We start from the raw sequence: 25,854 nt of genomic DNA, 5'->3' as shown, positions 1-25,854 counted from the left end.
CTCCGCGCCCGTCCCGGCTCCGCCTTTATTGCCGCCCATACACACCGTGCCGAGACCCCCGCGATCGACCCGAGACCCTCCCAGCGCAGCCCGGGGACTGACCCCCCTTCCTGCAGACACTGCCGGGATCCCGGTAACCGGCCGCCTGCCCGGGAGGCGCCCACCCCAGCCCCCCGCACAGACGGTGCCGGGAGCCCCCCGCGCACCCCGGGGCTGCAGCCCTGACCGTGGGGTCCCCCCTGGCAGCTCCCCCTGCTAGGGCAGGATCTGCTGCCACCCAGGTGGGCTCAGCTGGGCCCGGGGCCCTGTCTTGGTGGGAGGGGAGCGGGGGCAGCTCCTCTGCGTGCCCCTGGGCTCCCTGTCCAGGCATGAGTCTGTGAACCGGGGTCTGTGAACGGGTCTGTCCTTGTGTCCATCCCCGGGTCTGTCCGTGCATCTGTGTGTCCCTCTGCGGTCTGTCTGTGTGTCGGTCCGTGGGTCTGGCCATGGGTCCGTCCGTGGGTCCAGCCCCTCACTTCCAGCAGAGCACGTTCCAGAGCAGCAGCCAGCAGGGGTGGGCGCCGAGGGCGAGGAAGGGGAAGAGGAAGGAGCCGTAGAGGTGGTGCTGGAGCAGCCCCTCAGCCAGCGCCGCCAGGAAGAGCTGCCAGCCCTCGCCCACGCCCGCCGGCGCCTCCAGCAGCTCCCGCTGCAGGAAGATGGCCAGCAGCAGCGTCACCGCCGGCGTGGCCACCACCAGCAGCGCCGCCAGCAGCACCCTGGGGAGGGGGCACAGTCAGGACGTGCAGGGGGTGTCACGTGCAGGGGAGAGCCCCCAGTGCCCCCCTGACATCCCCCAAAGCTGGAGAGACCCCTGCAGCCCTCCACCCCAAGGAGGGCCACCCTGCTCTCCTCCTGACATCTCCCCACCTCCCATCACAGCCCTAGGGAGAGCCTCCAGTGCCCCCCTGACATCCTCCCAGCCTGGGGAGATCCTGGTGTCCCCCCCAACCCCAGGAAGAGCCACCCTGGCATTCCCAACGCCCCCCACCCCACAATCGTGCCAGTGAAAGCCCCCAGCATCCCCCCCGTGTCCTCCCACCCCAGGGAGGCCACCTGAGAGTCCTCCTGGCATTCCTCACCCCACCATCCCCCTGCTAGCAGCCCTGGGAGAGCCCTCAGTGTCCTCCCCCACCCCAGGGTCCCCCTACCCTAGGGAGACCCCCTTCAGTGTCCCCATCAGCACCCCCAAGCCCAGGGAGAGCCCCAGTATCCCTGCGGTATCCCCCTACTCTGGGGAGAGCCCCTGGCACTCCCACCTCAGGGAGAGCCCCTGGCTTCTCCCCAGCATCCCCTCGTCCTGGGGACAGGGCCCTCGGTGTCTCCCACCATCACCCCAGGGGGAGTTCCCAGTGTCCCCTGCCTCAGCGAGCGCCCCCGATGTCCCCCTGCTGCGGGGGGCTCTGGACTCACTTGGGGCCGTTGGGGGTGACGGCAGCAGCGGCTGGCACCATGGTGGCAGCAAGGAGGAAGCCGAGGGAGAAGTTGAGAAGGGCGAGACAGCCCAGCAGCAGCGCCAGGTAGAGCAGGGCCAGCAGCTTCAGCGTCATCCAGCCCCGGTCGCTGCTGCCGCCCGCCAGCGCCCTGCAGGACAGGGGGGACGCTCAGCACCCTCGTGTGGGGGGACGGCGCCCTAGGGACTCCCCCCGACCTTCCCCAGCACCTGTGGGTGTTGTGGGGCAGGGCCATGCCGGCCAAGTAGATGGCAATGACGGTGAGGACCACGGCTTCCGACTCGGACACGGGGAAGTGCTGGGTGGCCACGTGCTGGCCCAGCACCGGCAGGTAGTAGAGCGCCAGGCCGGCGGCGTGGCACACCACCAGCGGCGGCACCAGCGCCAGCAGGCCGGGACGGGGCTCCTGCGGGGACACCGGGGTGAGCGGGGGACCCGCGGGGGGTGCGCAGGGAGGGGAAGGGCAGGGGAAGGGTCCCACCTCGCCGGCGCTACGGTCGCCGTCCCAAAGCCGTTCAGAGTTGCCTGTCTCGCACTTGCTCAGCTTCATCCAGAGGTCCAGGGCGTGGGGAGGGTCAAGGAAAGGAGCGGAGGAGGTCTCGGTGCCCCCTGCCCGCCCCCGGGCCCTCCCCGGCCCCAAAAGGATATCTTGAGGATGAGGACGAGGATGAGGAAACCAAAGGCTGGCATGTAGAGGCCAATGGAGACGAAGCGGGAGAGGGAGGGCAGGAGGTAGAAGAAATAGGACTGGTGCAGCCGCTCCAGGAGGTTGTTGAGCTTGCGGAACATCCCCTCCAGCGTCCTGCAGCAGCAGCATGGCCAGGGGGGGCTGCACCCCAGGAGCCCCCCGCAGCCCCACACTCACTTGCTCAGGGTGGTCATGTCGTACTCGACATGAGTGAAGGGATTTTGGAGGTCTCCAAGACACCCCTCCTTGTGTTGGGAGGCTTCAGGGGACTAAAGTCTCCAAGACTCCCCCCACTCACCATGAGGTGCTAAACTTATGGGCACCCCAGGACCCCCACATTCATGTTTAGGGGTGCAACAAGACCTCCCTATTCATAGTAAGGTGTTTTAAGAGTGCCCCAAAATCCCTACTTTCCTGTTAAGAGGCTTCAGGGGTGCCCCAAGACCCCCACATTCATGGTGAGGGGCTTTAGGGACAACTCAGTAGCCCCCTGTTCATGCTTAAAGGTGTTTCAAGAGCTCCACATCCACAGTTGGGGAGTCCCAAGACCCCCCCTCATTCACCATAAGGTGCTTTAGAGGCACCTCAGGACCCCCACATTCATGTTTAGGGATGCCCCAAGACCCCCACGTTCATTTTAAGAGGCTTTGGGGGCACCCCAGGACCCCCATGTTCAAAGTGAAGGGCTTATGGGCACCTCCAGACTCCCTGTTTGTGGTGAGGGGCTTTATGGGAGCTGCAAGACACGCCCTCTGTTCACAGTGAAGGGATTTTGGGGTTCTCCAAGACCCCCCTGCTTTTGCTGAGGCTTTAGAGGAGCCCCAAGATCCCCATGTTCACGTTACGGAGCTTCGGGTGAGCCCCAAAACCCCCACATTCACGTTTTGGAGCTTGAGTGCAGCCCCGAGTCCCACCCTGTCCACAGGGAAGGAGTTCGGGGGTAGCCCGAGCCCCCTTGCCATGCCCCCTGGCCCCGCACTCACTTGCCCAGGGTGGTCATGTCGTACTTGTACTGCCGGAAGCTGTTGATGCCGCGCAGCGTGATGGCCTCGATGCGGTAGCGCAGGAAGAGCCCGTGGTCGCCACGGGGCCAGCCTGAGGCCTGGGCCAGCACCATCAGCAGCAGTGTCTGCAGGCTGTGGGTGTAGGCAGGCAGAGAGTCCCCCTCGGGGCGTGGGAGCTGCGGGGCAGGGATGAGGGAGAGTGGGATCAGGCGGCAGGAACACCCAGCACAGCCAAGGCCACCAGGGGCCGTGGGCACAAGCAGGGCAGGGGCTCAGGGGGCACCCCAGCTCCCCCTATACACCCTGAGGGGTTTCAGGGGCAAACCAGCAGCCCCACTCCTTGCTCTCAGGCTCTTTAGGGGTGCTCCAAGACCCCCACATCCAAAGTGAAGGGATTATGGGGCAACCCAAGGTCCTCTGTTCATGGTGAGAGGTTACAGGTGCCCCATGACCGCTATGTTCCTGTGATGGAGCTTTAGGGGAGCCCCAAGTCTCCACATTTGCACTGGGGGAACTTAAGGGCACTCTAAGACTCCCACATCCCAAGTGAGGGTATTACAGTGCACCCCAAGACCCCTCTGTTCATGGTACAGAGCAGCCCCTCACCTTGCCCTGGATAGTGCAGAGCAGCCCATTCTTCTGGCAGAAGGCATGGAAGAGGTTGAGGAGGTCGAGGTTGGGCAGCTGCCCGTTCAGCCCCTCCACGGCCACGTCGATGCTGGTGACCACGTCGCTGCTCAGCTCCAGGGAAATGGCCGCCTGGATGGCGCCCGCCCGGCCCAGCAAGCCCGAGGACTGCACCTCTGGGGCACGGCCCGGTCAGCCCCGTGGCACAGCCCAGCCAGCCCCACCGGCCCCAGCCCCTGGCTCACCTGTCAGGTTGACATCATGGTAGGCCTCCAACCAGGCCTCCATGCCCAGCAGGTCGTGCTCATTTACCAGGAAGATGATGTCCTTTGCCCAGTAGATCTGGCCTGAAGACAATGGGGTGGCTGTGCCAGGACAGAACCAGTACCGGCCCTGGCAGAGCCCAGCACAGCCTGATCCCTGCTCCTGCAGAGCCTGGCACAGCCCTGGTGGGGCCAGGTCCATGGCTTGGCAAAGCCCAGCACAGCTCCTGTGCCTGGTACAGCTCCCACAGAGCCCAACGCAGCCACACGGGACCTGCTCCTTGTGCCGCCCCCCGAGCAGCCAGAGCCCCCCATCACAGCAGGCAGCGTGTGCCCGGTGTTCCCACGCCTCACGTTCCCCAGGCAGCGGGGAGGAGGAGCCTCAGCGCCACGAGGCCCCTTCAGCCACAGCCCAAAGCCCCCCGGGCAGACTCACTGCGGAAATGCGCGGCCAGGGCCAGCATCAGCCCCAGGGCCTGGCTGTTCTGGGGCCCCTCGCTGCAGGGCACGCTCAGCACCAGCGCCTCCGTGCTGGCCGCCCGCGGCGCCCGCAGGATGCCGTACACGTTGGTGCCCCTCACCATCTGCCAGGAGAAGGCGAGAGGGCTCAGTGGGCGTCCTCGGCCCCGGGGTGGTGGAGGGGTAGTGGGGGAATGCCAGGGTTTTTGAGGAGGGGGGTGTGGGAAATGTTTCAGGCTGACTATAACTGAACATGAACAGAGCTGGGCAGTGCATGACCTTCTGCAAGGAGCACAGGGCAATTAGTGTAATTATCATCATGGGATGGGACAGCTTGGGTTGGAGGGACCTTAAAGACCACCCATGGGCAGGGACACCTCCCAGCAGCCCAGGCTGCTCCAAGCCCCATCCAACCTGCCCTTCAACACTGCCAGGGATGGGGCAGCCACAGCTTCCCTGGGCAACCTGGGCCAGGCTCTCCCCACCCTCACAGCCCAGAGTTTCTCCCTCACATCTCAGCTCCAGCTCCCTCTGCCAGCTGGAAACCCTTCCCCCTGCTCCCATCCCTCCCTGCCCTTGTCCCAAGTCCCTCCCTGGCTTTCCTGGAGCCCTTCTAAGGTCTCCCTGGAGCCTTCTCTTCTCCAGGCTGAACAGAAGAAGAGAACCCCAACTGCCAGAGTGGGCTGAGGTGCTTCAATCCTCTCCCCCCAGAAACAGGGAAGCTGTTTTGGTAAGACTTGCATCTCAGCTCTGCCGGGTGTTACCCCGGAATTGCTAACTCGAGCTCCAATATTTACAGCATTTATCAATGGCAACTCCAAACTTTTTGTATCTGCTACCTGAGTAAATCACGTTAATCAATTCTCTGTCCTGGCAACTCTGCGGAACTGCCTCACTACAGGTCCTCCACTTCATGTGGTGGGGGGCTCTGGGGGAATCCCCAGCCAGGACCCCCACCCTGGGCTGGCAGGGGGTGCCAGGTTAGTGGGGAGGGGGCTACGCACGTATCGCTCGCGGGTCTCGTCAGGGAAAGGCAGGGTGCGGGCGAAGGGCTGCCGGTGCACCTCCAGCCCCAGGCTCCACATTGTCTTCTCCAGCCAGGCCACTGGCATACCCCTGGGGAGGGGGAGAGGCAAGATGGACCCCCCCACAAAACACACCCTGGGGGCACCTTTGCCCCTGGTACACTTCTGAGGAGGGGGAGAGGTAGCATGGAGCCCCCCAAAAGCCCCCTGGGGGGACACCCCTGGCAACCCCTGAAGAGCAGCCCCCCAGAACTCCCCAGCTCTCACCCCACTTTCTTCTTGTGCCCGGCGAACTCGCGGGCATAGGAAAGAGCCCGCTCTCCGAAGAGGAACTGCTCCTCCACCATGGTGGAGCCCATGGCGTTCTCCGACATGTAGGTGCGGGGGGGCCAGGGGCTGGAAGGCCAAGGCCAGGAACCAGCCCAGCCCCACCACGTAGCTCAGGATGCTGCGGGGAGACGGGGGTCAGGGGGAGATGGGAAGGTCACCCCCCAGCCCCAACAAGGCCCCCCACACTCACCAGAGCGGGGTGTTGAGGCGCAGGACGAGGCGGGAAAGCGCCCGCCGGCAGTGGGGGTCCGACAGCAGCCCCATGGTGGGGACCGAGAGGCTGAGAGGCAGGACGGGGTCCCCACAGGCACGGGGGGCTGGCCCCAAGGGCACCCCCTGCCCGGGCCTCCCACCCAGGCACCCACAGCCCCCGGTGTACCCCCTGGGCCCATCCCCAAACATCCCATCCCTGCCCCACACACACCCCACGGCCCCGTCCCTGCCCAGCATCCCCCCCCACCCACCTCCTTTCCTGCCCCACACCCACTCCACGGCCCTGTCCTTGCACCCCACGGTCCTGTCCCCACCCCCCCCCCCCCCCATAGCCTCTTACACGCCCCACACGTACCCCACAGCCCCGTCTCTGCCCCACACCCCCCACACCCACCTCCTTACCTGTCCTGCACCCACCCCGTGGCCCTGTCCCCAAACCTCACAGCCTCTGTACCCCACAGGATTCCCACGGCCCCTTTACCCACCCCACAGCCCCGCACCTTCCCCCCCAAGCACCCCACAGCCCCACACCTTCCCCCCCAAGCACCCCACAGCCCCACACCCTCCCCCCCCAAGCACCCCACAGCCCCGCACCTTCCCCCCAAGCACCCCACAGCCCCGCACCTTCCCCGCACGGCCCCCACGGCCCCGTCCCACGCCCCCAGCCCGCCCCACGGCCCCGTCCCTGCCCCGCACAGCCCCGTTCCGCGGCCCCCCCGCTCCCGCTCCCCGCTCCCACCTGCGGGCCCCGCCGCCAGCTCAGGCCGCTCAATCGCCGGCGGAGCCGGGACAGGCCGGGGCGGAGCCCGGAGACATCGATGGGCCCCGCCCGCCGCGCATGCGCAGGGCGAGTGTGCAAGGGGGCTGTGCAACGGGGGTGGGCGTGCAAGGGGCTGATCTGTGCGGCTGGGGGCACATGTGCAACGGGGCCAGAAGGGCCTCCGATATGGTTGGGGGGGCCATGGGGGGGTGGGTGTGCAAGGGGCCGTACTGTGGAAGTGAGTGTGCAAAAGGGTCAGGGTGGATGTGCAACGGGTGTGAAAAGGAGCTGCACAGTGAGAGCAGGTGTGCAATGGGGGCAGGAGTGCAAGAAGGTACCAGTAGGTGTATACCGGGGTGGGTTTGGGTGTGCAAGGAGGATGGGTGCAGAAGTAGCTGTGCAATGGGAGTGGGCTGGGGTGCATAGGTGAGTGTGCAAGGGAGGTGTATTATGAGTAAGCGTGCAAGAGAGCAGTTCAAGGTGGAACAAGTGTGCCAGGGGCTGTTTGATGGGGGTGGGCATGCAAGAAGGGGCGCACAGAGATCCCTTCCAACCCCTATGATTCTACGTGGGAGAAGTGTGCAAGGTGGGGGCTGTACCGTGACCCCCGACTCGCCCGGTGCCACGGCACACTGTGTGGGCACCGTGCTGGGGGTCTGGTGCCTGTCAGCACCGTGGGGTTATGGGGGGGGCGGGCACGGGGGGGATCCTGGCAACACCACGACCCAAAGTACTGCACAGCACGGCACGCGGTGCGGCACGTGGCACGGTACATGGCACGGCGTGCTGCAGCACAGGGCACAGCACGCAGCAGGGCCCGTCCTGGCGCACACAGACCTTTATTGCTGCTGCCCCCCCGCCCCGCTCAGTCCCCCATCAGCGCGGTGACCTCGCGCAGCCGCTCCCGCACCACGCGGTCCAGCACGGCGTGCAGCGCCCGGCAGGCCTGCCCCGCCGCCTCCAGCGCCGCCTCCAGCCGCTCCTGGTGCAGCCGGGCGCTCAGCTGCACCAGCGCGATCTGCCCGGCCGCCGGCAGCAGCGCCAGCACCAGCCCGGGGCCGCCCGCCGCCACCTCCTCGGGGGAGCTGAGGTCGGCCAGGGGGGTCTCCTCGGCCAGGCCGGCCGAGCTGGCGCAGACGTAGTCCCGCATGGGGATGCCGGCATCCATCACCGCCAGCGTGGCCGCGTTGACGCAGGCGCAGTAGTTGCCACCGTCAGCCTGGAGGATCTGGGGGAACAGCGGGTGGGGTGAGCCGGCAGGAGTGCCGGGACACCCCCGCCTCCCCTCGCGTCCCCCTGCCCCGGCACCTGGACGTAGATGTCAATCTGGGAGCGGGGGAAGAGCTGGGTAAGGATGGCAGCCTCAAAGGTCTGCTTGAGGTGCAGGGCCAGCTCGCCGGCCTGCCGGTCGCCATGGGGCCGCCGCCGCCGCTCCCCGGTGCTGAAGGTGGCCATGCTGTACTGGCAGTTCACCACGGCCCGGTCCGGCAGGGCCTTGCTGCGGGAGCCGCGCATCTGCAGGGAGAACCGCACCGGTACCAAGGAGCCAGCACCCCCGGAGGACAGGGCAGGGGGACCCCGATGGGGCTGGGATGGGGGGATGTGATGGGGGGATCCCAGAGGGTTCCAGCCAAGGGGCTGGAGACGAGGGGAATGGAGGAGGCCAGGGGGAACAGCTTTTGTATCAAGGAGCCAGCACCCCCGGAGGATGGGGCAGGGGGACCCAAAGGGGGCTGGGATGGGGGTATGGGGCAGGGGGACCCCCGGGGGAGCCCGGGGTAACGGAGGGATGTAGGGTGAGTGGAGGGGTCAGGGGGAACAACACCGGTGCCGGGGAGCCGGCATCCCGGGGGGAGCTAGGACAAGGGGACCTCAGGGGGGCTGGGACGAGGAGTCCCGGGGGGCCCCAGGCCTGAGGGAGCAGAAGGGCTGGGAGCAGCAGAAGGCTCGGAGGGGAGAGCGGGGACTCGGGGCGAACGGCACCGGTTCTGGGAAGCCTACACCGCAGAGGGGTCAGGGCGGGGAGACCACGGGGGGGCTGGGATGAAGGGGCCGTGGGGAATCCCAGGACCCGGGGGTAGAGGAGGGGCCCGGGGGAGAGCAGAAGGGTGCGGAGGGGAGCGGAGGGGCCTCCGGCGGGCGGAGGGCCCGGGCTCGGGGCCACTCACCTCGTGGGGCCCGTAGACCACAGCCAGCGCCTTGGTGTTGCCCTGCTCGATGTAGGCCGAGCCGTCGGCCTGGGCGAAGACGCCCATGCGGGCCCGGACCTTGCGGAGCTCCGTGGGACGGCGCCCGTCCGCCCGGTACCCCTCATCCGACAGCAGCTCCGGCGCCGCCATCTTACCGCCCTGCCCGCCACGGACCACACTTCCCGGCGTGCCCCGCGCCACCGGCGGACTACAACTCCCGGCGTGCCGCGCGCGACGCCCGCGCCTCTGCCGGAGGCCCCGCCCCCACCCCCCCCGCCCCGCCCCGCCCCGCCCCGCCCCGCCCCGCCCCCTCCGCGCCGCACGGAACGTACCGGCTGTTACGGTTCCGTACCGACCCGTACGGTAACGTATCGACGCCCGCGTTAACGTTCTGATCTGTACGGTAACGTGCCGACTTCTGCGGTAGCGTACCGAGCCGTCCGGTAAGGTACCGACTCCTCCGCTAACGTGTCAATCCCTGCGTTAACCTCCCGAGCCCTCCCGTCCCGTCCCGAGCCGTGCGGTCCCGTCCCGTCCCGGCATGGCGGCGGCGGCGAGCCCCCGCGGGTTCCAGTTCGCCATCGATCGCGGCGGGACCTTCACCGACGTCTTCGCCCGCTGCCCCGGCGGCCGCGTCCGCGTCCTCAAGCTGCTCTCCGAGGACCCGGGGTACGGGGACGCCCCCACCGAGGGCATCCGACGCGTCCTAGAGGAGGTGCGTCCGACGGGAGCCCCCCGGGACACCCTCGAGAATTCCCCCTGGGATCCCCGCGACAGCCCTCAGAGCCTCTGGACTCCCGCGGGATGCCCTGGGACTCCCCGAGACCCCATCATGATTCCCCTGGGACACCCTGAGACCCCCCAGGGATCTCTGGGACACCCTGGAACCCCCGCAGGAACCGTGAGACCCCGCAGGGACACCTCAGGACACAATGCCAGGACCACCCTTGCAACCACCTCCTTGGACCCCTTCCTCAGGACCCTCCCTCTGAGACTCTTTTTTGCCTCCTGGGACCCCCCCTCCCCACATACCCACATACTCTTCCCACTGGGAACTCCCCAGGACCCCCTGGGACTTTCCTAGGGACTCCTTGGGTCTGGGGATCCCTGGTGAAGTTGTGGGGCTGAGGGTCTGCAGTGGGACTGTGGGGCTGAGGGTCTGTGGTGATGCTGGGGGTCTGCAGCGGAGCTGTAGGTCTGGGGGCCCATGGTGGGTCTGGGGCCCGTGGTGAGCAGCGGCATGGGGTGCGGCAGGAGCGCGGGGTGGCGATGCCACGGGACCAGCCCCTGGACGCCTCCGGCATCGAGTGGATCCGCATGGGCACCACGGTGGCCACCAACGCCCTGCTGGAACGCCGGGGCGAGCGCCTGGCGCTGCTGGTCACCCGCGGCTTCCGCGACCTGCTCCACATCGGCAGCCAGGCCCGGCCACACATCTTCGACCTGGTGAGGCCTGGCACCACCGCAGCGTGGGGTTGGGCTGGCGTGTCCCTCTGCCCCTCATTGTTGGGCTTAGAGGGCCGTGTCCCTGTGTCCCCTCCTCTCCGGACATGGGGAGCCCACCCCCATGGCCCACGCCGCCTGGAGCCGGGCTGGCACATCCTCGTGACCAGCGCTGTCCAGCCCTGGCACAACGTGTCCCATGCCACCCGTGCTGTCAGTGCTGGGGCTGGCACATCCCCGTGACCAGCACCGTCCGGTCTCTTGGCACCGTGTCCCCGCGTGACCTGTGCCATTGCAGCTCGGTGGGGCCCGGCGTGTCCTCTGCCCCGCACCAATGTCCTTGGTGGCAGTGGTGGGAAGTCCCCAGATCCTGGGTACTGCGTCCCGTGATCCCACCACGGCCCCGTGCCAGCTCTGGCCCCATGCCAGCACCCGCTGAGAGCCAGCAGCAGCTCTGGCAGCGCGTCCCCCCTGGTGACACCCCCGTCTCCCCTGCAGGAGGTGGCAATGCCAGAGGTGCTGTATGAGGAGGTGATCGAGGTGGATGAGCGGCTCATCCCACACCAGCCTGGCTGCCGCCTCCCTGGGACGGAGACACTCCCACTGTTGGAAGGTGGGGACCCCCACCGCGGGCTGGGGGGGGCAGAGGGGGCTAGGGTGACAGTAGTGACTCCCGGAGCTGTCCCCAGGCTCCACCGGGGCATCCCTGCTGGTGAAGCAGCCGCTGGAGCTGTCAGCGCTGCGGCATGAGCTGGAGCGGGTGCTGGCCCGCGGCATCCGCAGCCTGGCTGTGCTGCTGCTCCACTCCTATGCGTGAGTGGGGGGGTCCTGGGTGGGGGCGGGGGGCTCAGCCCCACCCCACACCCGACACCGTCCCTGCTGTTCCCTGCAGCTGGCCTGGCCACGAGGAGCAGGTCGGGGCACTGGCACGGGAGATGGGCTTCCAGCACGTGTCCCTGTCGGCCAAGGTGACCCCCATGGTGCGGGCGGTGCCACGCGGGTACACGGCCTGCGCCGATGCCTACCTCACCCCCTGCATCCACCGCTACCTGGAGAGCTTCCGCGCTGGCTTTGCCCACCAGCTGCAGGTCAGGGGGGCCAGCGGGTCCTCCCATTGGGTACCCATCCCCCTGGGACCTCCCTGTGGGCACCCCTCACACCTGGGAACCTCTATGGGTCCCCATCCCACTGGGACCCCTCTTTGGGCACCCACCCCATTGGTACCCCCACCATGTTCAGCCGTCCCACTGAGATGCCCATGGGCACCCATCCCACCAGGACGCCCTGGCAGCATCCATCCCACTAGGAGCCCCCCATCACTGCCTGTTGCACCTGGACCCCTCCATGGGCACTTGTCCTGCTAGGGCCTCCTAGGAACACCCATCCACTGGGACCTTTCCATGGGCACTCACCCCACCGGGACCCCCCCTGGGTGCCAGTCCCACCAGGACCCCCTCACTGGCACCCACCCCACAGTGGCCAGCCGTGTGTGCGGGCCCTGCTGTGCCCCCCGCAGCGCCAGTGGCAGTGCCCCCTCCCGCAGGAGGTGCCAGTGCTGTTCATGCGCTCGGACGGGGGGCTGACCCCCATGCAGCACTTCAGCGGCGCCCGTGCCATCCTCTCGGGCCCAGCGGGCGGCGTGGTGGGCTACGCTGTCACCACCTACCACCACCAGGATGGGCAGCCTGTCATTGGCTTCGACATGGGAGGTGAGCGCTGGGGGGGAGCTGAGGGGGCCGCGGGGGGGGGTGGGTGCTGAGCCAGACTCCCCAGGCACTTCGACGGACGTCAGCCGCTACGCTGGAGAGTACGAGCACGTCTTCGAGGCCAGCACCGCCGGCGTCAGCATCCAGGCGCCGCAGCTCGACATCAACACCGTGGCAGCCGGCGGCGGCTCCCGGCTCTTCTTCAGGTGGGCGGTGAGCTCCCAGCACCCACAGGTGCCCTGGGCAGGGCTCAGCCATGGCGCTGCAGCACCACTGGGACCCTCCGCCGGTGTCTCCCCTCCAGGTCCGGGCTCTATGTGGTTGGCCCCGAGTCAGCAGGTGCCCACCCCGGCCCCGCCTGCTACCGCAAGGGTGAGTGGCCGCAGTGCTGGCAGGGGCTGGCGGGCCCAGGCTGCGGTGCCGCGCTCACCGTCGCCGTCCTGGCGCAGGGGGCCCACTGACCGTCACCGACGCCAACCTCTGCCTGGGCCGGCTGCTCCCCGAGTACTTCCCCCGCATCTTCGGGCCGGGTGAGGACCAGCCGCTTTGCCGGGAGGCGGCGGCGCGGGCCTTCCAGGACATGGCCGCCCGCATCGACGCCTTCCACGCCAGCACTGGCACCGGCGCCCGCCGGCCGCTCTCGGTGGAGGAAGTGGCCATGGGCTTCGTGCGGGTGGCCAACGAGGCCATGTGCCGGCCCATCCGTGCCCTGACACAGGTGGGGTGCTGCGGGACTGGGGAGGGAAACGCAGACGCTGTGGGTGCCTGGTATCACCACCGGTGTCCCCCCCACCCCCCCCGCAGGCGCGGGGACACGACGCCGCCCGCCACGTGTTGGCGTGTTTTGGGGGCGCTGGGGGGCAGCACGCCTGTGCCATTGCCCGCACCCTCGGCATGAGCCGCGTCTTCATCCACAAGTAGGTACAGGTGGGGGGGCTCCATGGGGACCCCCCTCTGGGGTGGAGGGGGGCACCCATGGGGGTGCCCAGTGTTGCCATGGGTTGAGGGTGTGGGACTGGGGGGCTGCTTTCCCCAGTCCTCAAGGAGGCTGCACTGAGTTTGGGAGTGCCCCTGTCCCCAGGTGGGTGTTCCAAGATTGGGTGTGCCCATAGGTGCTGGGTCTGGGGGTGTCTCTGGGTACGGGGTTTGGGAGTTTCCTTGTCCCCAGGTGGTCTAGTTTGGTCTGGGGGTGCCCATGGGTGCTGGGTCAGGGGTGCCAGCAGCCAGAGGGTTTGGGGGTGTCCCCAGGCACTGTGCTGCTGGTGGGCAGGCGGGTGGGGGTCCCCAGTGGGCGGGTGTAGCAGTGGGGGTCGCACAGGTACAGCGGGATCCTGTCGGCCTTCGGGCTGGCTCTGGCAGACGTGGTACATGAGGCGCAGACCCCTTGTGCCCTGCGCTACGAGCCCCCTGCCTTCCCCCGGCTGGACCAGCGCATCGCCGCGCTGGAGCAGGAGTGCCGGGACGTGCTGCAGGCCCAGGGCTTCACTGGGTGAGTCACTGCAGGGCTGGGGCGGGGGGCAGGGGGTCGGGGGGGCCGCCTGCTGACCACCCTGCTGGGGCTTCCCGCAGGGAGCAGATCCACACCGAGGCCTTCCTGCACCTGCGCTACGAGGGCACCGACTGCGCCCTGATGTGCTCGGCCAAGGGGCACCCGCCCACCCCCAGCTCCTGCCATGCTGGAGACTTCCTGGCTGCCTTCACCAACAGGTGTGTCCCAGCACCATCCTGGCACCTCCATCCCCTTCCTGGCACCACCATCCCCATACTGCCACCTCCGTCTCCATCTTGCCACCACCATCCCCATCCTGGCACCACCGTTCCTGTACCAGCACCTCCATCTCCATCCTGCCAGTGCCATCCCCATCCTACCACCGTGATCCCCACCCCAGCATTTCCATCCCTCACTTGCCACTGCAATCCCCATCTTAGTCTTGTGGTCCCCATCCCAGCACCACAATCCCCATCTTGGCACCATGATCCCCCTCCTGGTGCTACCATCCCTATCCTGGTGCTGTGATCCCCATCCTGGCACCAGAGTTTGTTTTCCAGCACTGCAATCCTCACCCCACTGCCACAGTCCACATTCTGGTGCTGTGATTCCTATCCCAGCACCACAATCCTGATCCCAGTGCCATGATCCTTTTCCCAGTACCACGATCCCCATCTCAGCACTACAATCCCCATCCCAGTGCTGCAATCCACATCCCAGCACCGTGATCCCCATCCTGGCACTGTGCCCCCTGTCCTGGCACTGCCATGGCATGCCCGGGGCAGCCGGGGCTCTCCCAGTCCCCTCTCACCACAGCTGCTGCTTGTCTCCCCCCAGGTACCTGGTGGAGTTTGGCTTCACCATCGCTGACAGGCCGGTGGTGGTGGACGACGTGCGGGTGCGCGGCACCGGCAGCAGCGGCATCACCTGCGAGACCCCCCTGGCCCCCAGCGGGAAACCACCCCATGTGGAGACGGTGAGGGCAGGGGGCTGTGGGTCCTGGGGGGGCCGGGGCCAGGGGGTGACCCAGCATGGGGTGGGGGCTGCTCCGTCAGGTGACGCGGTGCTACTTCGAGGAGGGGTACCTGGAGACGCCGGTGTTCCTGCTGGAGGAGCTGGCCTGTGACCACACCATCCCTGGCCCCGCCATCATCATTGACAAGAACAGGTAGGGACAGCAGGGTGATAGTGGGACCCCAAGCTGCTGGTGGGATTGTGGAGGAATGGCAGGGACACTGGGAGACAATGGGCACCTGGGGTGACAGCAGGACCCCAAGGAGCTGGTGGGACCCCAGTGGGGACAGCAGGGACACTGGGGAACAGTGGGAACCCTGGGGAGTTGGTGGGATCTCAGAGAGATGGTGGGGACCCTGGATGAGATGGCAGGAACCCCAAGGAGCTGGTGGAACTCTGGGAAGGCAGAAGGACCTCAGGGCACTTGTGGTATCCCAGGGGTCTGGTGGGGACCCTGGGAGGTGTTGGGGACCTCCAGGTGACAGCAGGACCCTAAGGAGCTGATGGGATCCAGGGGCAGGGGGGGGATATGGACAGGACCCTTGGGGGCTGGTGCGGACCCCAAGGAACTGATGGGAGCCTCAGGGAACTAGTGAGAACACTGGGAATCTGGTGGGGACTTCAGGAAGCCAGAAGGACCCCTGGGAACTGGTGGGGTCACCAGGGAACCGTTGGGGACTCCCATGAGCTCCGTGCCCCCCTGCCCCCAGCACCATCGTGGTGGAGCCGGGCTGCTCCGCCAGCCTGACCCGCTTCGGCGACATCTGCATCGCGGTGGGCTCGGGCCCCCCGCAGCCCCTCGGCCCCCAGCTCGATCCCGTCCAGCTCTCCATCTTCTCCCACCGCTTCATGAGCATCGCAGGTGGGGCAGGGGTCCCAGGAGATGGGGCAGGAGGGCTGTGTGGGGCGGGGAATCCCGGGAGGCGGGGAGGGGGGTGGCTGTGTATGGGGGTCCCTGAGGGTCCGCGCCCCCCCTGCAGAGCAGATGGGCCGCATCCTGCAGCGCACGGCCATCTCCACCAACATCAAGGAGCGGCTGGACTTCTCCTGCGCGCTTTTTGGGCCAGACGGGGGGCTGGTCTCCAATGCCCCCCACATCCCTGTCCACCTGGGCGCCATGCAGGAGACTGTCCAGTTCCAGGTAGGAGGATCCCTGTGGGTCTGGGGTGGGTCCCGGGGGTGAAGCCCCCTCCCACAGACCCCCACCAGGACCTGCTTGTCTCTCCCTGGTGCAGATCCGCAACCTGGGTGAAGACCTGCATGAGGGGGACGTCATCCTGAGCAACCACCCCTGTGCAGGGGGCAGCCACCTCCCCGACCTCACTGTCATCACCCCCGTGAGTCACAGACCTCCCTGGGGGGCAGGACCCCTCCCCTGGGGCACCCTGAGGTGCAGGAGACCTCCCCTGGGGCAACCCAGTGTGCTGGACTCTCCCTGGGGCACTCTGGGATGCAAGAACCTCCTCTCAGGGTGCAGATCCCCTTTCCTCCATGATACCTGAGGTGCAGGACCCCCCTCCTGGGGTGCAGGACCCCTTCCTGGGCCCCCACTGAGTCCTGGTCTCCCCCGCAGGTGTTTTGGCCAGGTGTCCCCAAGCCTGTGTTCTTTGTGGCCAGCCGTGGGCACCACGCGGACATCGGGGGTATCACCCCTGGCTCCATGCCCCCCCACTCGCGGACGCTGCAGGAGGAGGGGGCTGTCTTCATCTCCTTCAAGTTGGTGAAGGATGGCATCTTCCAAGAGGAGGGTGGGTCCATGGGGACATAGGGGGGATGGCATTGACGTGGTGGGGATGACAAGAGTGGTTGGGACACTGGGGATGTGGTGGCCATGGCAAGGATGTGCTGGGGTAGCAGTGGGACTGGTAGGGATGTGGTGGGGACATGGTGGAGACATTGTGGGGACAGTGGGGATACACTGAGGATAAGGTGGGGATGCAGTGGAAACAGTAGGGTTGTAGGAACATGGTGGGAATGATAGGGACGTGCTGGGGATGGTGGGGAGACAGTGGGGATGTGGCTGGGATGCAGTGGGAACACAGTGGGAATAGCAGGGTCACGGTGGGCACTCAGCAGGGATGTGGGGGACACAGTGGGGATGGCAGGGTCAGGGTGTGGCTGCCGCCGCGGCCGTGGAGATGCAGGGAGGACATGGTGGGGATGCAGGGGGGATGTGGTGTGGCTTCTGGTGCCGCAGCGTGTGGGCGATGGGCATGGCACTGGCGCTTCCCCACAGCGGTGCGGGAGGCCCTGCTGGCACCGGGCCGGGTACCAGGCTGCAGCGGGAGCCGGAACCTGCGGGACAACCTGTCGGACCTGCGGGCCCAGGTGGCCGCCAACCAGAAGGGAATCCAGCTGGTCACCGGGCTGATCCGCCTGCACGGGCTGCCCGCCGTTCAGGCCTACATGGCCCACATCCAGGTGGGCCCCACCCCCCCACACCCCCCTGGCGCCCCCCGCCCGCCCTGACCGCCCCGTCCCCAGGCCAACGCCGAGGTGGCCGTCAGGGAGATGCTGAAGGGCTTCGCTGCGCGCTGGGGCTCAGCGGTGGAGGCTGAGGACAGCATGGACGACGGCTCGCCCATCCGGCTGCGGGTGCAGGTGGACCCCCAGGAGGTGAGCAGGTGCCCTGGGATCGGGGGGATCCACCCTGGCACCAGGATATCCCCCAGCACTGGGTTCCCCCCAGCACCAGGATCCCTCTTGCACCAGGATCCCCTCCAGCCCCCTGGACCAGGGATGCCCCTGGACCAGGAATACTCAAGATTCCCCCTCCCACCCAATTGTCATGATCAACCCTGGCCCTGGGACCTCCCTCAGCCCTAGGATGCTGAAGATTCTCCTTCTGGCCCTGGAATGTAGATCAAACCCAGCCCTGGGATTCCCCCCAGCTCTGGGATGCCCCTGGCCCCAAGATGCTAAGGATCTCCCTGGTCCCAGGATTCTCTCTGGCCCTGGGATCTCCCCCAGCCCCGGGGTGCTGGGGGCCCCCTCAGTCCCAGGATCCCCATCTCAGCCCTGGGATGTGGGAATTCTGCCCCAGCCCCAGGATGTCAGAGATCTCCTTCTGGACCTGGGATGAGATTTCCTCCACTCAGCCCTGAGATCCCTCCACCTCACTCCCCAGGGATGGTGTTGGAGGATCCCCCCCAGCCCACCCCTGGTCCCCACTGTCCCCCCCCAGGGCAGCGCCGTCTTTGACTTCTCGGGCTCGGGGCCGGAGGTGTACGGGAACTGCAACGCCCCCCGCGCCATCACCCTCTCGGCCCTCATCTACTGCCTGCGCTGCATGGTGGGACAGGACATCCCCCTCAACCAGGTGGGGCAGGACCCCCAGCATGGCAGAACCCCCTCTGTGGGACCCCCCAGCTATGGGACCCCTCCACAGAGGACCCCTGGGCTGCAGGATCCCCCAGCTGCACAACTTCCAGGCTGTGGGACCCCCTGGGATGCAGGACACGGGGTCTGGGACCCCGATCCCTTGGGACAGGGGGAGTCCTAAGACACTTTTTACCTGGGAGTGGGGGCTCTTGGGACCGTGGGGTCTGGAACCCAAATCCCCTGGGACAGGGAGAGCCTGGGACTCTGATTCCTTGGGGTACGGGGGGTCCTGGGACCCTTTTTCCCTTGGGATGTGTGTCTGGAACGCTGATCCCTTGAGGTAGGGATCCTGGAACCCTGTTCCCTTGGGACAAGAAGGGGCAGGGGGGCTCGGGGTGCTGCCAGATCTGTGGGGGTCCACCAGGGCTGATGAGCCACCTGCTGCCCCCCAGGGCTGCCTGGCCCCTGTGCGGGTGGTCATCCCCAAGGGCTCCATCCTGGACCCCTCGCCTGAGGCCGCTGTGGTGGGGGGCAATGTCCTGACCTCCCAGCGTGTGGTGGACGTCATCTTCAGGGCCTTCGGCGTCTGTGCTGCCTCCCAGGTAGGAACTGAGGGGACAGGGAGAGGTCCAGGGGGTTGGGAATCTTGGGGGTTGGAGGGCCCAGCGTGCTGAGAGGTCCAGGGGTGAGGGGTCCAGGATTGCTGGGTGTCCAGCATCCTGGGGGTCTTGGGAGTCAGGTAGTCCCAGGGGTCCAGGTGTTGGGGGTCCCAGTAGTGGGGAGTCCCAGGTGTCAGGCATCCCAGGGGTCAGGGGTCCTGGTCTGCTGGTTGTCCAGAATCCTGGGGGTCATGTGGGTTAAGGGTCCCAGGTGCCAGGGGTCCCAGGGGTTCAGGAGTCCTGAGATACTGGGAGTCCTGGGTGGCAGGGGTCCCAGGGGTTGGGAATCTTTGGGGTCCTGGGGGTCAGGAATCCCAGGGTGCTAGATGTGCCAACGTTGGGGGTCCTGAGGTACCAGGTTTGCCAGGGGCCAGGGGTCCTGGGCATCTCAGGGGTCAGGGGTCTTGGAGGTCTTAGGGATCTGGGCTCCTGGGTGTTTGGGAACTGAGGTTCTGGGGTGCCGGGGCTCCCAGGAATCCAGAGCACTGAAGGTCCCGGGGGGCAAGGGGTTGCAGGGTTTGGCAGTCCCAAGGGGTCAAGGGTCCTGGGGCGCTGGGGGTCCATCCCAGGGGTTGGGGGTTCCAGGGTGCTGAAGGTCCTGGGAATCCCAGGTGATGGGGGTCCTGGGGATTGGGGTCTCAGGGGTCTGGGGACCCAGGGATTGGGGGTTCCTGGGCATCTGAGGTGCCGGGTGTCCCAGAGTTCAGACCCCGCGGCTGGGGTTGTGGGGCTCTCCCGCTCCCCCTCCCCCCCCCCGCCCCGCCCTCCCCTGTGCCCTCAGGGCTGCATGAACAACGTCACCTTCGGGAACCAGCGGGTGGGCTACTACGAGACGGTGGCGGGGGGCGCAGGGGCCGGCCCGTGCTGGCACGGCCGCAGCGGGGTGCACACCCACATGACCAACACCCGCATCACCGACCCCGAGGTGCTGGAGCAGCGGTGGGTGCCGGGCTGGGGGGCGGGGGGGCTGCAGGACCCCTCCCCGGGCTGACCCTGACCCCATGTCCCCCCCAGGTACCCCGTGGTGCTGCAGCGCTTCGAGCTGCGGCGGGGCTCGGGGGGTGCAGGGCGGTTCCGGGGCGGCGATGGGGTGATCCGGGAGCTGCTGTTCCGCGAGCAGATGGTGCTGTCGGTGCTGAGCGAGCGCCGCACCGTGCGCCCCTACGGCCTGCAAGGTGAGGGGGGAACTGCCCCCGCACCCCCCCATGGGCCACCATGGCCACCTGTCACTCCCCACAGCCCCCCCATCACCCCCACAGTTCCCCATAGCGCCATGGACATCCATGGCCCACCACAGCCCCCCATAGCTCTCCATAGGTCCCCCCATAGGCCACCATGGCTCCCTATAGTCCTCCATAGCCACTTATGACCCCACATTAGCACTTCATCACCCCCCCCCATAAGATCCCCCTCCATTGCCCCTCGTGGTACCCCACCACCGCCTGACCCCCTGTTGTTGCCCCCCCCCCTCCCCCTCAGGGGGCAGTCCTGGCGCCCTGGGACTCAACCTGCTGCTGCGCCATGACGGCCGAACCATCAACCTGGGCGCCAAGACCTCGGTGCCAGTGGAGCCAGGGGTGAGTGCCCACCTGAGCCCCCCCGTGTGCCCCCACCCCCCAGCACCCCCTCACCCCCTTCTTCTCTAGGATGTCTTCCGCCTGCAGACCCCCGGCGGGGGTGGCTTCGGTCCCCCCGGCGATGGGGGGGACCCCCAGGAGGCGACAGAGCCACTGGCGCCGCGGAGGTTCACCGAGCGCGGGAGCGTCTTCGAGTACCGGCGGGCGCAGGAGGGGGTCTGAGGGCCCCGGCCCCCCACCCCAGGCACCCCGTGGGGTGGCCCCCCCACTAGGTACGCACATCCCATGGGGCAGCCCCCCAACTCCAGACATGCTATCCATGGGGCCGCCCCTTCCCCTAGGTACACACAGTTCATGGGGCAGCCCCCCAGCCCCAAACCTGCACACTCTGGGGGGCAGCCCCCCATTCCTAAATACGCACAGTCTATAGGGCAGCCCCCCACCCCCAATGCACTCCCCAAGGAGCTCTATCCCACTCCCAGCTATGCATGGGGACAGCCCCATAACTCCATACACGCACAAGCTATAGGGCAACCCCCACCACAGCTATGCACACCCCCTTGGGGCTCCCACACTCCCTCCTCACTGACCCCCACCCCCGGGGCTCAGCCCCTCCATCTCACAGGTGCCCCCTGCCTCCTTGATGGAGGGGCTGAGCCCCAGGCCTAGGGTTCCCCCTCAGCTTGGTGCCTTCCAATAAACGAGCCTTTGGGCCCTTCCTGCACAGCTGTGTGCTCAGGGTGGAGAGGGGGGGGTCCTGCCAGGCTGCCCCACCCTGGAAGTCCCCAAGGAGCAGAGTCCCCAGGGGTCCCAATGGAACCGTCCCCAAGTGTCCCCACAGAGTGCTCTCCAAGGATCCTCTAACCCACAGTTTTGTGGCTGTGGTGGTCCCATGGTGGCCCACAGCACCCAGGGGTCCCCATGGTGGGGGTCCAGGTGCCCCATCACCCCCTGCTCAGTGCCTGCCCTGGCAGCCCCACACACGCCGTGGGGCTGGTGCCGGTGCCACCACACTCTGAGCCACGCTCAAGGCCTTTATTTGGCTCTGGTCGCTAAAGCCACGGCTGGTGCCAGTCATGCCAGAGGGATGCCAGACCAGTGCCAGACCAGTGCCGGGTCGCTGCCAGACCACCCCCCACAGCACCCAGGGGCTGTGGTGGTGGGCACAGCTACTCACCATGGCAACCCCATGGCCCAGGGGCACAGCGTGGTGTAGCCAACACACCCAGGCCCCAGGAGCCATCCCCGAGGGGTGCCAGGACCTCCCTGCAGGGCTGGACCCCCCCACCTGGTGCCAGTGCTGGGCTCTCAGGATGGCGTGGGGGCCACATGGAGGCGCAGGGACACGGGCAGGTGATCAGAGCGGGTGGCCAGCTGGGTGATGACAGAGAACCCAGCCACCTCCTGCGAGAGGGAGAGGGGCATCAGGGGGGTCACAGAGGCATGGGGGGCTCAGGGGGGTCGGGCACTCACGGTCCGCAGCAGCGCAGCCGTGGGAGGTGGCCGGTATAGGATGTAATCCACACGCCGGCCCTGCCACGCACTGGTGGCCGCCGGGTCAGGGTCACCATTGGAGAGGATCGGGCCCGCCAGGAACTGTTGCCGTCCTGCTGGCTGCGAGAGTGTCCTGTGGGAGAGAACATGGGGACACGGTGCCATGGGGACATGGTGGCCTGGGGACATGGAGGCACAGGGACACTGGCACCAGGATGCAATGGTGTGAGGTCATGGGCACATAGTGTCACGGGGATGCAATGGCACAAGGACATGGTGGCATGGGGACACTGAGGTACAGTGACATGTAGGCACAGGGCTGTGCTGGCATGGACTTGGTGGCACAAGTATCTGGTGGCGTAGGGAAGCAGTGGCAGAGGGACATGGTGTCATGGGATCATGGTGACATGGGGATGCAGTGGCATGGGGACGTGCTTGCACAATGATGTGCTTGCACTATGATGTGGTGGCAGAGGGACTTCATGCTTTGGAGACAGGGACATGGTGGCATGGGTAGGTGGTGACACCAGGACATGGCATGGGTGTGCGCTGGCACAGGGACATGGTGGCACAGGGACAGAGGACCCCAATGTTGGCATTGCCCCTCCCCAGGCTGGGGTGGTCTGGCTGGAGCATCCCCCTCTCCCCGCGCTGTGGGTGGCCTCTCCCACAGTACCTCAGGGCTGCCCACCCCCCATACCTCCATGCTCCCCCCCCCTTATCACCTCTTCATCTTCTCTGGGGTGGACACAGGCTCCTCATAGATCTTCTTGTAGTTGAGGAGGGTCCCTGGGGATGCGGATGGAGGTGAGCATGACCCTGCCATGTCCCACCTGGGGACATGGGAGGGGGTGGGGCGGCAGGTCCCACCTATGGCCCAGGGGACGTCCTGCCCCGGCCCCTGGCGGCACGGGTCCCAGTACTCCTCGAAGAGCTGGTGCCGCTGGTTGAGCTTGTCACCTGTGGGGGGGAGACAGGTCACCACAGGGAAGGGGACAGGTCACCCATGGACAGGGGGACAGGTCATGCATTGGGAGGGGGACAGGCCATCATATGAACAGGGACAGGTCACTGTGGAGAGGGAGTTATGTCACTGTAGGGAGGGGGGCAGGTCACTGTGGGAAGGGGGACAAGCCACTGCCCCCCCATGTATCCCCCAACCTCGGGAGCAGTTGTCAAAGTTGAGGTCCCCGCAGAAGACATCAAAGGCCACCACGTCCCCCGGTTGCTCTTGCTCTCGCCGAAACTGGCCCAGCCACTGCAGCACCAGCGTCAGCTGCGCATCCCGGATGGCACCATCGGCTGGGGGGGGGACACACACAGTGTCACTGCCCACCCCGCCATGACCCCCTGGGACCCCTCGTGGGGCACGGGGACCCCTCACCTGCGGGTGCCTGCAGATGGGTGCAGCTGATGTAGCCCACGACCCGCCGACCCCGCACCAAGCCCAGCAGCACCTGGGGAGGACGCGGCACCCTCAGCCAGGGGGTCCAGCACCCCCTGCCCTCCGCTGCGGCAGGACAGGGCCCAGACCCTCCACCGGGGGGTCTGGCAGGCATGGGGAGAGGGTCTGCCTCACCTGGACAGTCAGCAGCCCCTTGGCAGCCAGGGCATCCTCCCTGGCGCCGTTGGGGAAACCATGGTACTGGGCGGCCAGTGGCTGGTACCGGCTGGCCAGCAGTAGCCCGCTGTTTAAGAGCTTCAGGCAGCCCTCCTGCAGCCCCTGGCCCCCCACTCCATGGATGATGTGTGGGAAGGAGCCCCCCAGCCGCTGGCACAGGATGGCAGCAGCGCTGGCATCAAAGACCTCCTGCAGGCAGATGACGTCAGCATCTGCTGGGAAATGCTCAGACAACACCAGTGGCTCCGGCACCAGCTCAGCTGCCTCCACCGGCACCTCCACGGTGGCACTGCTGGCCCACGAGCTGTGTGTCCCACCATAGCAGTTGGCCTGGCTATGCCATGGCTGCACCAGGCCAGCCCGTGTGCCGGCGGGCTCCGGCGAGGCCGGGGCGAGGTGCCGGGCCAGGTAGGCGGCACGCTGGCTCGTCCGGCCCAGGTTGCTGAACTTGGCCAGGCCGCTGGGCAGCAGGCACACGTTGGCGCTGAGGATGGTGAAGGTGCGGCGCTGCCGCAGGTCCCACGGCTCAGCCGGCGCCGGGCCCACCGTGTGCTGGTAGGCGAAGGGCCGCCGTGCCGCCTGCACGGGCAGCCAGAGCAGCAGCCCCGGCACGGTCAGCGGCAGCATCAGCAGCAGCACCGCAACGTACACCAGCCCAGCCAGTGCTCGACGGGCACAACTGCAGCAATGGCTGCACCGCATCCGCTGCTGCCGCCGCTCCTCCGTCGTCTGCTGCAGGTCCAGGAGGCTGTTCACAGCCCAGAAGCTGGGGGCCAGCAGCCCCTGAGCCAAATAGTCCAGGGCCACCAGCACCTGACTGGGGAAGGGAGACTCCCGCAGCATGGACAGGGGATCTGGGGGTTCTGGGGGGTTGGGCTGGGGGGTGAGAGGCACCACAACATCCCCCTGCTCCTGCCTGGTGTGACCTGCAAGAGAGAGATGCCGGATCAGGGTTGGGGGGACACGCAGCAGGTACCCCTCCCCTTCCTGCCTGACCACCACAGCTGAGCTGCCACCGTGGGAACATGCTGCAGCTGCAGCCAGATCTCCCCCGCATCCCTGGGGACCATCCCACACGTCTCTGGGCTCTGCTGGAGCGGAGTGAAGGCATCTGCCGTGCAGGGGGGTGGGAAGGCTCATGCGGGGCTGCCCCCCACCATGTCCCTGCAGGGCCCCTGTGGGGTCCCCAGGACCCCCAGAGCCACAGCTGGGGGGGAGCCCAGGGCCAGGATCCAGAGTCGAGGCTGGTGACATCTCCCCTGGCGCTGCTGGCCCTTCGGTCCTGTCCGGTGGCCATGGCACCAGCTGCCGTTGTCCCTGTGCTGGCTCCTATCCTCCTCCGCACCACCTCGCAGCCCCCCACTCACCTGCCCGTGGGCTGGGGCGGTCAGAGGCTGCTGTCCCCCGTTCCCGGAGTCCTGCCGGCTGCCCGCGTGGCACACGACTGAGCCGTGGTAACGCCAGGACCGGCCGGCCCGGCCCGACGGGTTCCCGGCACCTCCGTGCCCCGCGGCCGCCCCGCGGGCCGGGAACTGGCTCCTCGGCTGGACACCTCAGACCCCCCGCCCCCGCCCGCCCCATCACCTGGACGCGGTGCTGCCTGACCCCGCGTGACTCCTGCCTGACTCCTGCCTGTCTCGGCTGCCCCACGCTGCCAGACAGCCCGGCTGTCCTGCCCACCCGTTGCCAGAGGGGGACAGCGCTGTCCACTGGGGCCATGGGGGCACTGGGGATGGGGGGATCACTGGGGTTGCTGGGTTCACTGGGGACACTGGAGGACACTGGGAATGCTGGGGACATTGGAAATGGTGGGGACACTGGCTGTGCAGGGTCTCGGGGTGCCTCAGCCTGTGGTCCCGTGTCCCCCCCCCCGCCACGGGGCTGCCTCACACTTGCCCCCCAAGTCTGGAGCACTCGGCTGTGGCTGCTCTGGCTCTGTCCCGTCCCCAGGTACTTGGCCACAGTGCAACCCCAGTTCCAGGCCCTGCCCACCATGGAGGTCCCAGTGGTCCCCCCACCCAGCACACAGCTGTGGGGCACGGGGCCCCCTGCACTAACCCCAGATCGGCACCGGGCTCCAGGCCGTGGCGAGTGCCTTGCATGTCGCTCTGCCCCACGGCACATCGCCCTGCCCCACGGCCCATGGGGCTGACTCAGCCAGGATCCCGGCACATCCAGGGCACTCCAGTATCCCTGACACCCACGGGAAGGTGATTACCTGTCACGGGAGCATGAGTGTGCCAGGAGCAGCACCACCTGCACCCGGCACCAGGGCTGAGCCGGAGCCCCCGCAGCCCCCGGTCCTCACCCGTAGGGAGCCGGAGCCGCTATCACCAACAGACACTGCCCCAGGGCACCAACGGACACGGCCCCCCCGCACCGGCAGCAGGAATGGGCACTACCCCACAGCAGCTCTGCCCCGTCGGACCCCGGGGCCGTGTTTGCTCCGCAAGGTGCGGCGGCCGCTCCCTTCCCGCTGCCG

General features: G+C 67.4%; 4 protein-coding genes across 5 annotated transcripts; 1 reads left to right on the top strand and 3 right to left on the bottom strand.

Annotated features, from left to right (window-relative positions):
- Nucleotides 1–18: 18 nt before the first annotated feature.
- GPAA1 (glycosylphosphatidylinositol anchor attachment 1) lies at nucleotides 19–6,893 on the bottom strand. The gene is given in 13 exon segments (XM_051612078.1): nucleotides 19–755; nucleotides 1,450–1,620; nucleotides 1,700–2,055; nucleotides 2,139–2,292; nucleotides 3,162–3,358; nucleotides 3,789–3,985; nucleotides 4,055–4,156; nucleotides 4,509–4,656; nucleotides 5,536–5,647; nucleotides 5,824–5,942; nucleotides 5,944–6,004; nucleotides 6,077–6,166; nucleotides 6,839–6,893. Coding segments are annotated over 12 exon segments (1,935 nt in total). The 5' UTR covers nucleotides 6,151–6,166; nucleotides 6,839–6,893; the 3' UTR covers nucleotides 19–511.
- Nucleotides 6,894–7,679: 786 nt separating this feature from the next.
- EXOSC4 (exosome component 4) lies at nucleotides 7,680–9,239 on the bottom strand. The gene is made up of 3 exons (XM_051611578.1): nucleotides 9,028–9,239; nucleotides 8,168–8,374; nucleotides 7,680–8,087 (listed from the first exon to the last, which is right to left on the bottom strand). The coding sequence occupies exons 1-3, from the start codon at nucleotides 9,196–9,198 to the stop codon at nucleotides 7,725–7,727; spliced, it is 741 nt and encodes a 246-aa protein (XP_051467538.1). The 5' UTR covers nucleotides 9,199–9,239; the 3' UTR covers nucleotides 7,680–7,724.
- A 114-nt stretch (nucleotides 9,240–9,353) lies between these two features.
- OPLAH (5-oxoprolinase, ATP-hydrolysing) lies at nucleotides 9,354–20,981 on the top strand. Of its 2 annotated transcripts, none has more exons than XM_051611576.1 (26): nucleotides 9,354–9,763; nucleotides 10,303–10,494; nucleotides 10,990–11,104; nucleotides 11,181–11,304; nucleotides 11,384–11,579; nucleotides 12,035–12,200; nucleotides 12,265–12,403; nucleotides 12,502–12,569; nucleotides 12,647–12,915; nucleotides 13,002–13,114; nucleotides 13,516–13,686; nucleotides 13,767–13,904; nucleotides 14,524–14,662; nucleotides 14,742–14,854; nucleotides 15,411–15,562; nucleotides 15,681–15,841; nucleotides 15,936–16,037; nucleotides 16,274–16,448; nucleotides 16,937–17,121; nucleotides 17,185–17,316; nucleotides 17,885–18,019; nucleotides 18,474–18,623; nucleotides 19,462–19,619; nucleotides 19,695–19,855; nucleotides 20,160–20,257; nucleotides 20,327–20,981. In XM_051611576.1, exons 1-26 carry the CDS (start codon nucleotides 9,590–9,592, stop codon nucleotides 20,477–20,479), a joined length of 3,879 nt encoding a protein of 1,292 aa, XP_051467536.1. In that variant the 5' UTR covers nucleotides 9,354–9,589; the 3' UTR covers nucleotides 20,480–20,981. The 2 variants fall into 2 exon arrangements, with proteins under 2 accessions (XP_051467536.1, XP_051467537.1); XM_051611577.1 differs by having other exon boundaries at nucleotides 9,696–9,763; nucleotides 9,945–10,494.
- A 297-nt stretch (nucleotides 20,982–21,278) lies between these two features.
- LOC127380837 (sphingomyelin phosphodiesterase 5-like) lies at nucleotides 21,279–25,091 on the bottom strand. The gene is made up of 8 exons (XM_051610320.1): nucleotides 24,740–25,091; nucleotides 23,331–24,298; nucleotides 23,136–23,208; nucleotides 22,913–23,053; nucleotides 22,622–22,711; nucleotides 22,477–22,540; nucleotides 21,731–21,884; nucleotides 21,279–21,661 (listed from the first exon to the last, which is right to left on the bottom strand). The coding sequence occupies exons 1-8, from the start codon at nucleotides 25,089–25,091 to the stop codon at nucleotides 21,566–21,568; spliced, it is 1,938 nt and encodes a 645-aa protein (XP_051466280.1). The 3' UTR covers nucleotides 21,279–21,565.
- Nucleotides 25,092–25,854: the final 763 nt, after the last annotated feature.

Source organism: Apus apus, chromosome 2 (assembly GCF_020740795.1).
Source record: "Apus apus isolate bApuApu2 chromosome 2, bApuApu2.pri.cur, whole genome shotgun sequence".
Classification (NCBI taxonomy): Eukaryota; Metazoa; Chordata; class Aves; order Apodiformes; family Apodidae; genus Apus; species Apus apus.
Note: the sequence above shows the minus strand (reverse complement) of the source record. Positions and strands in the feature narration are given on the sequence as shown.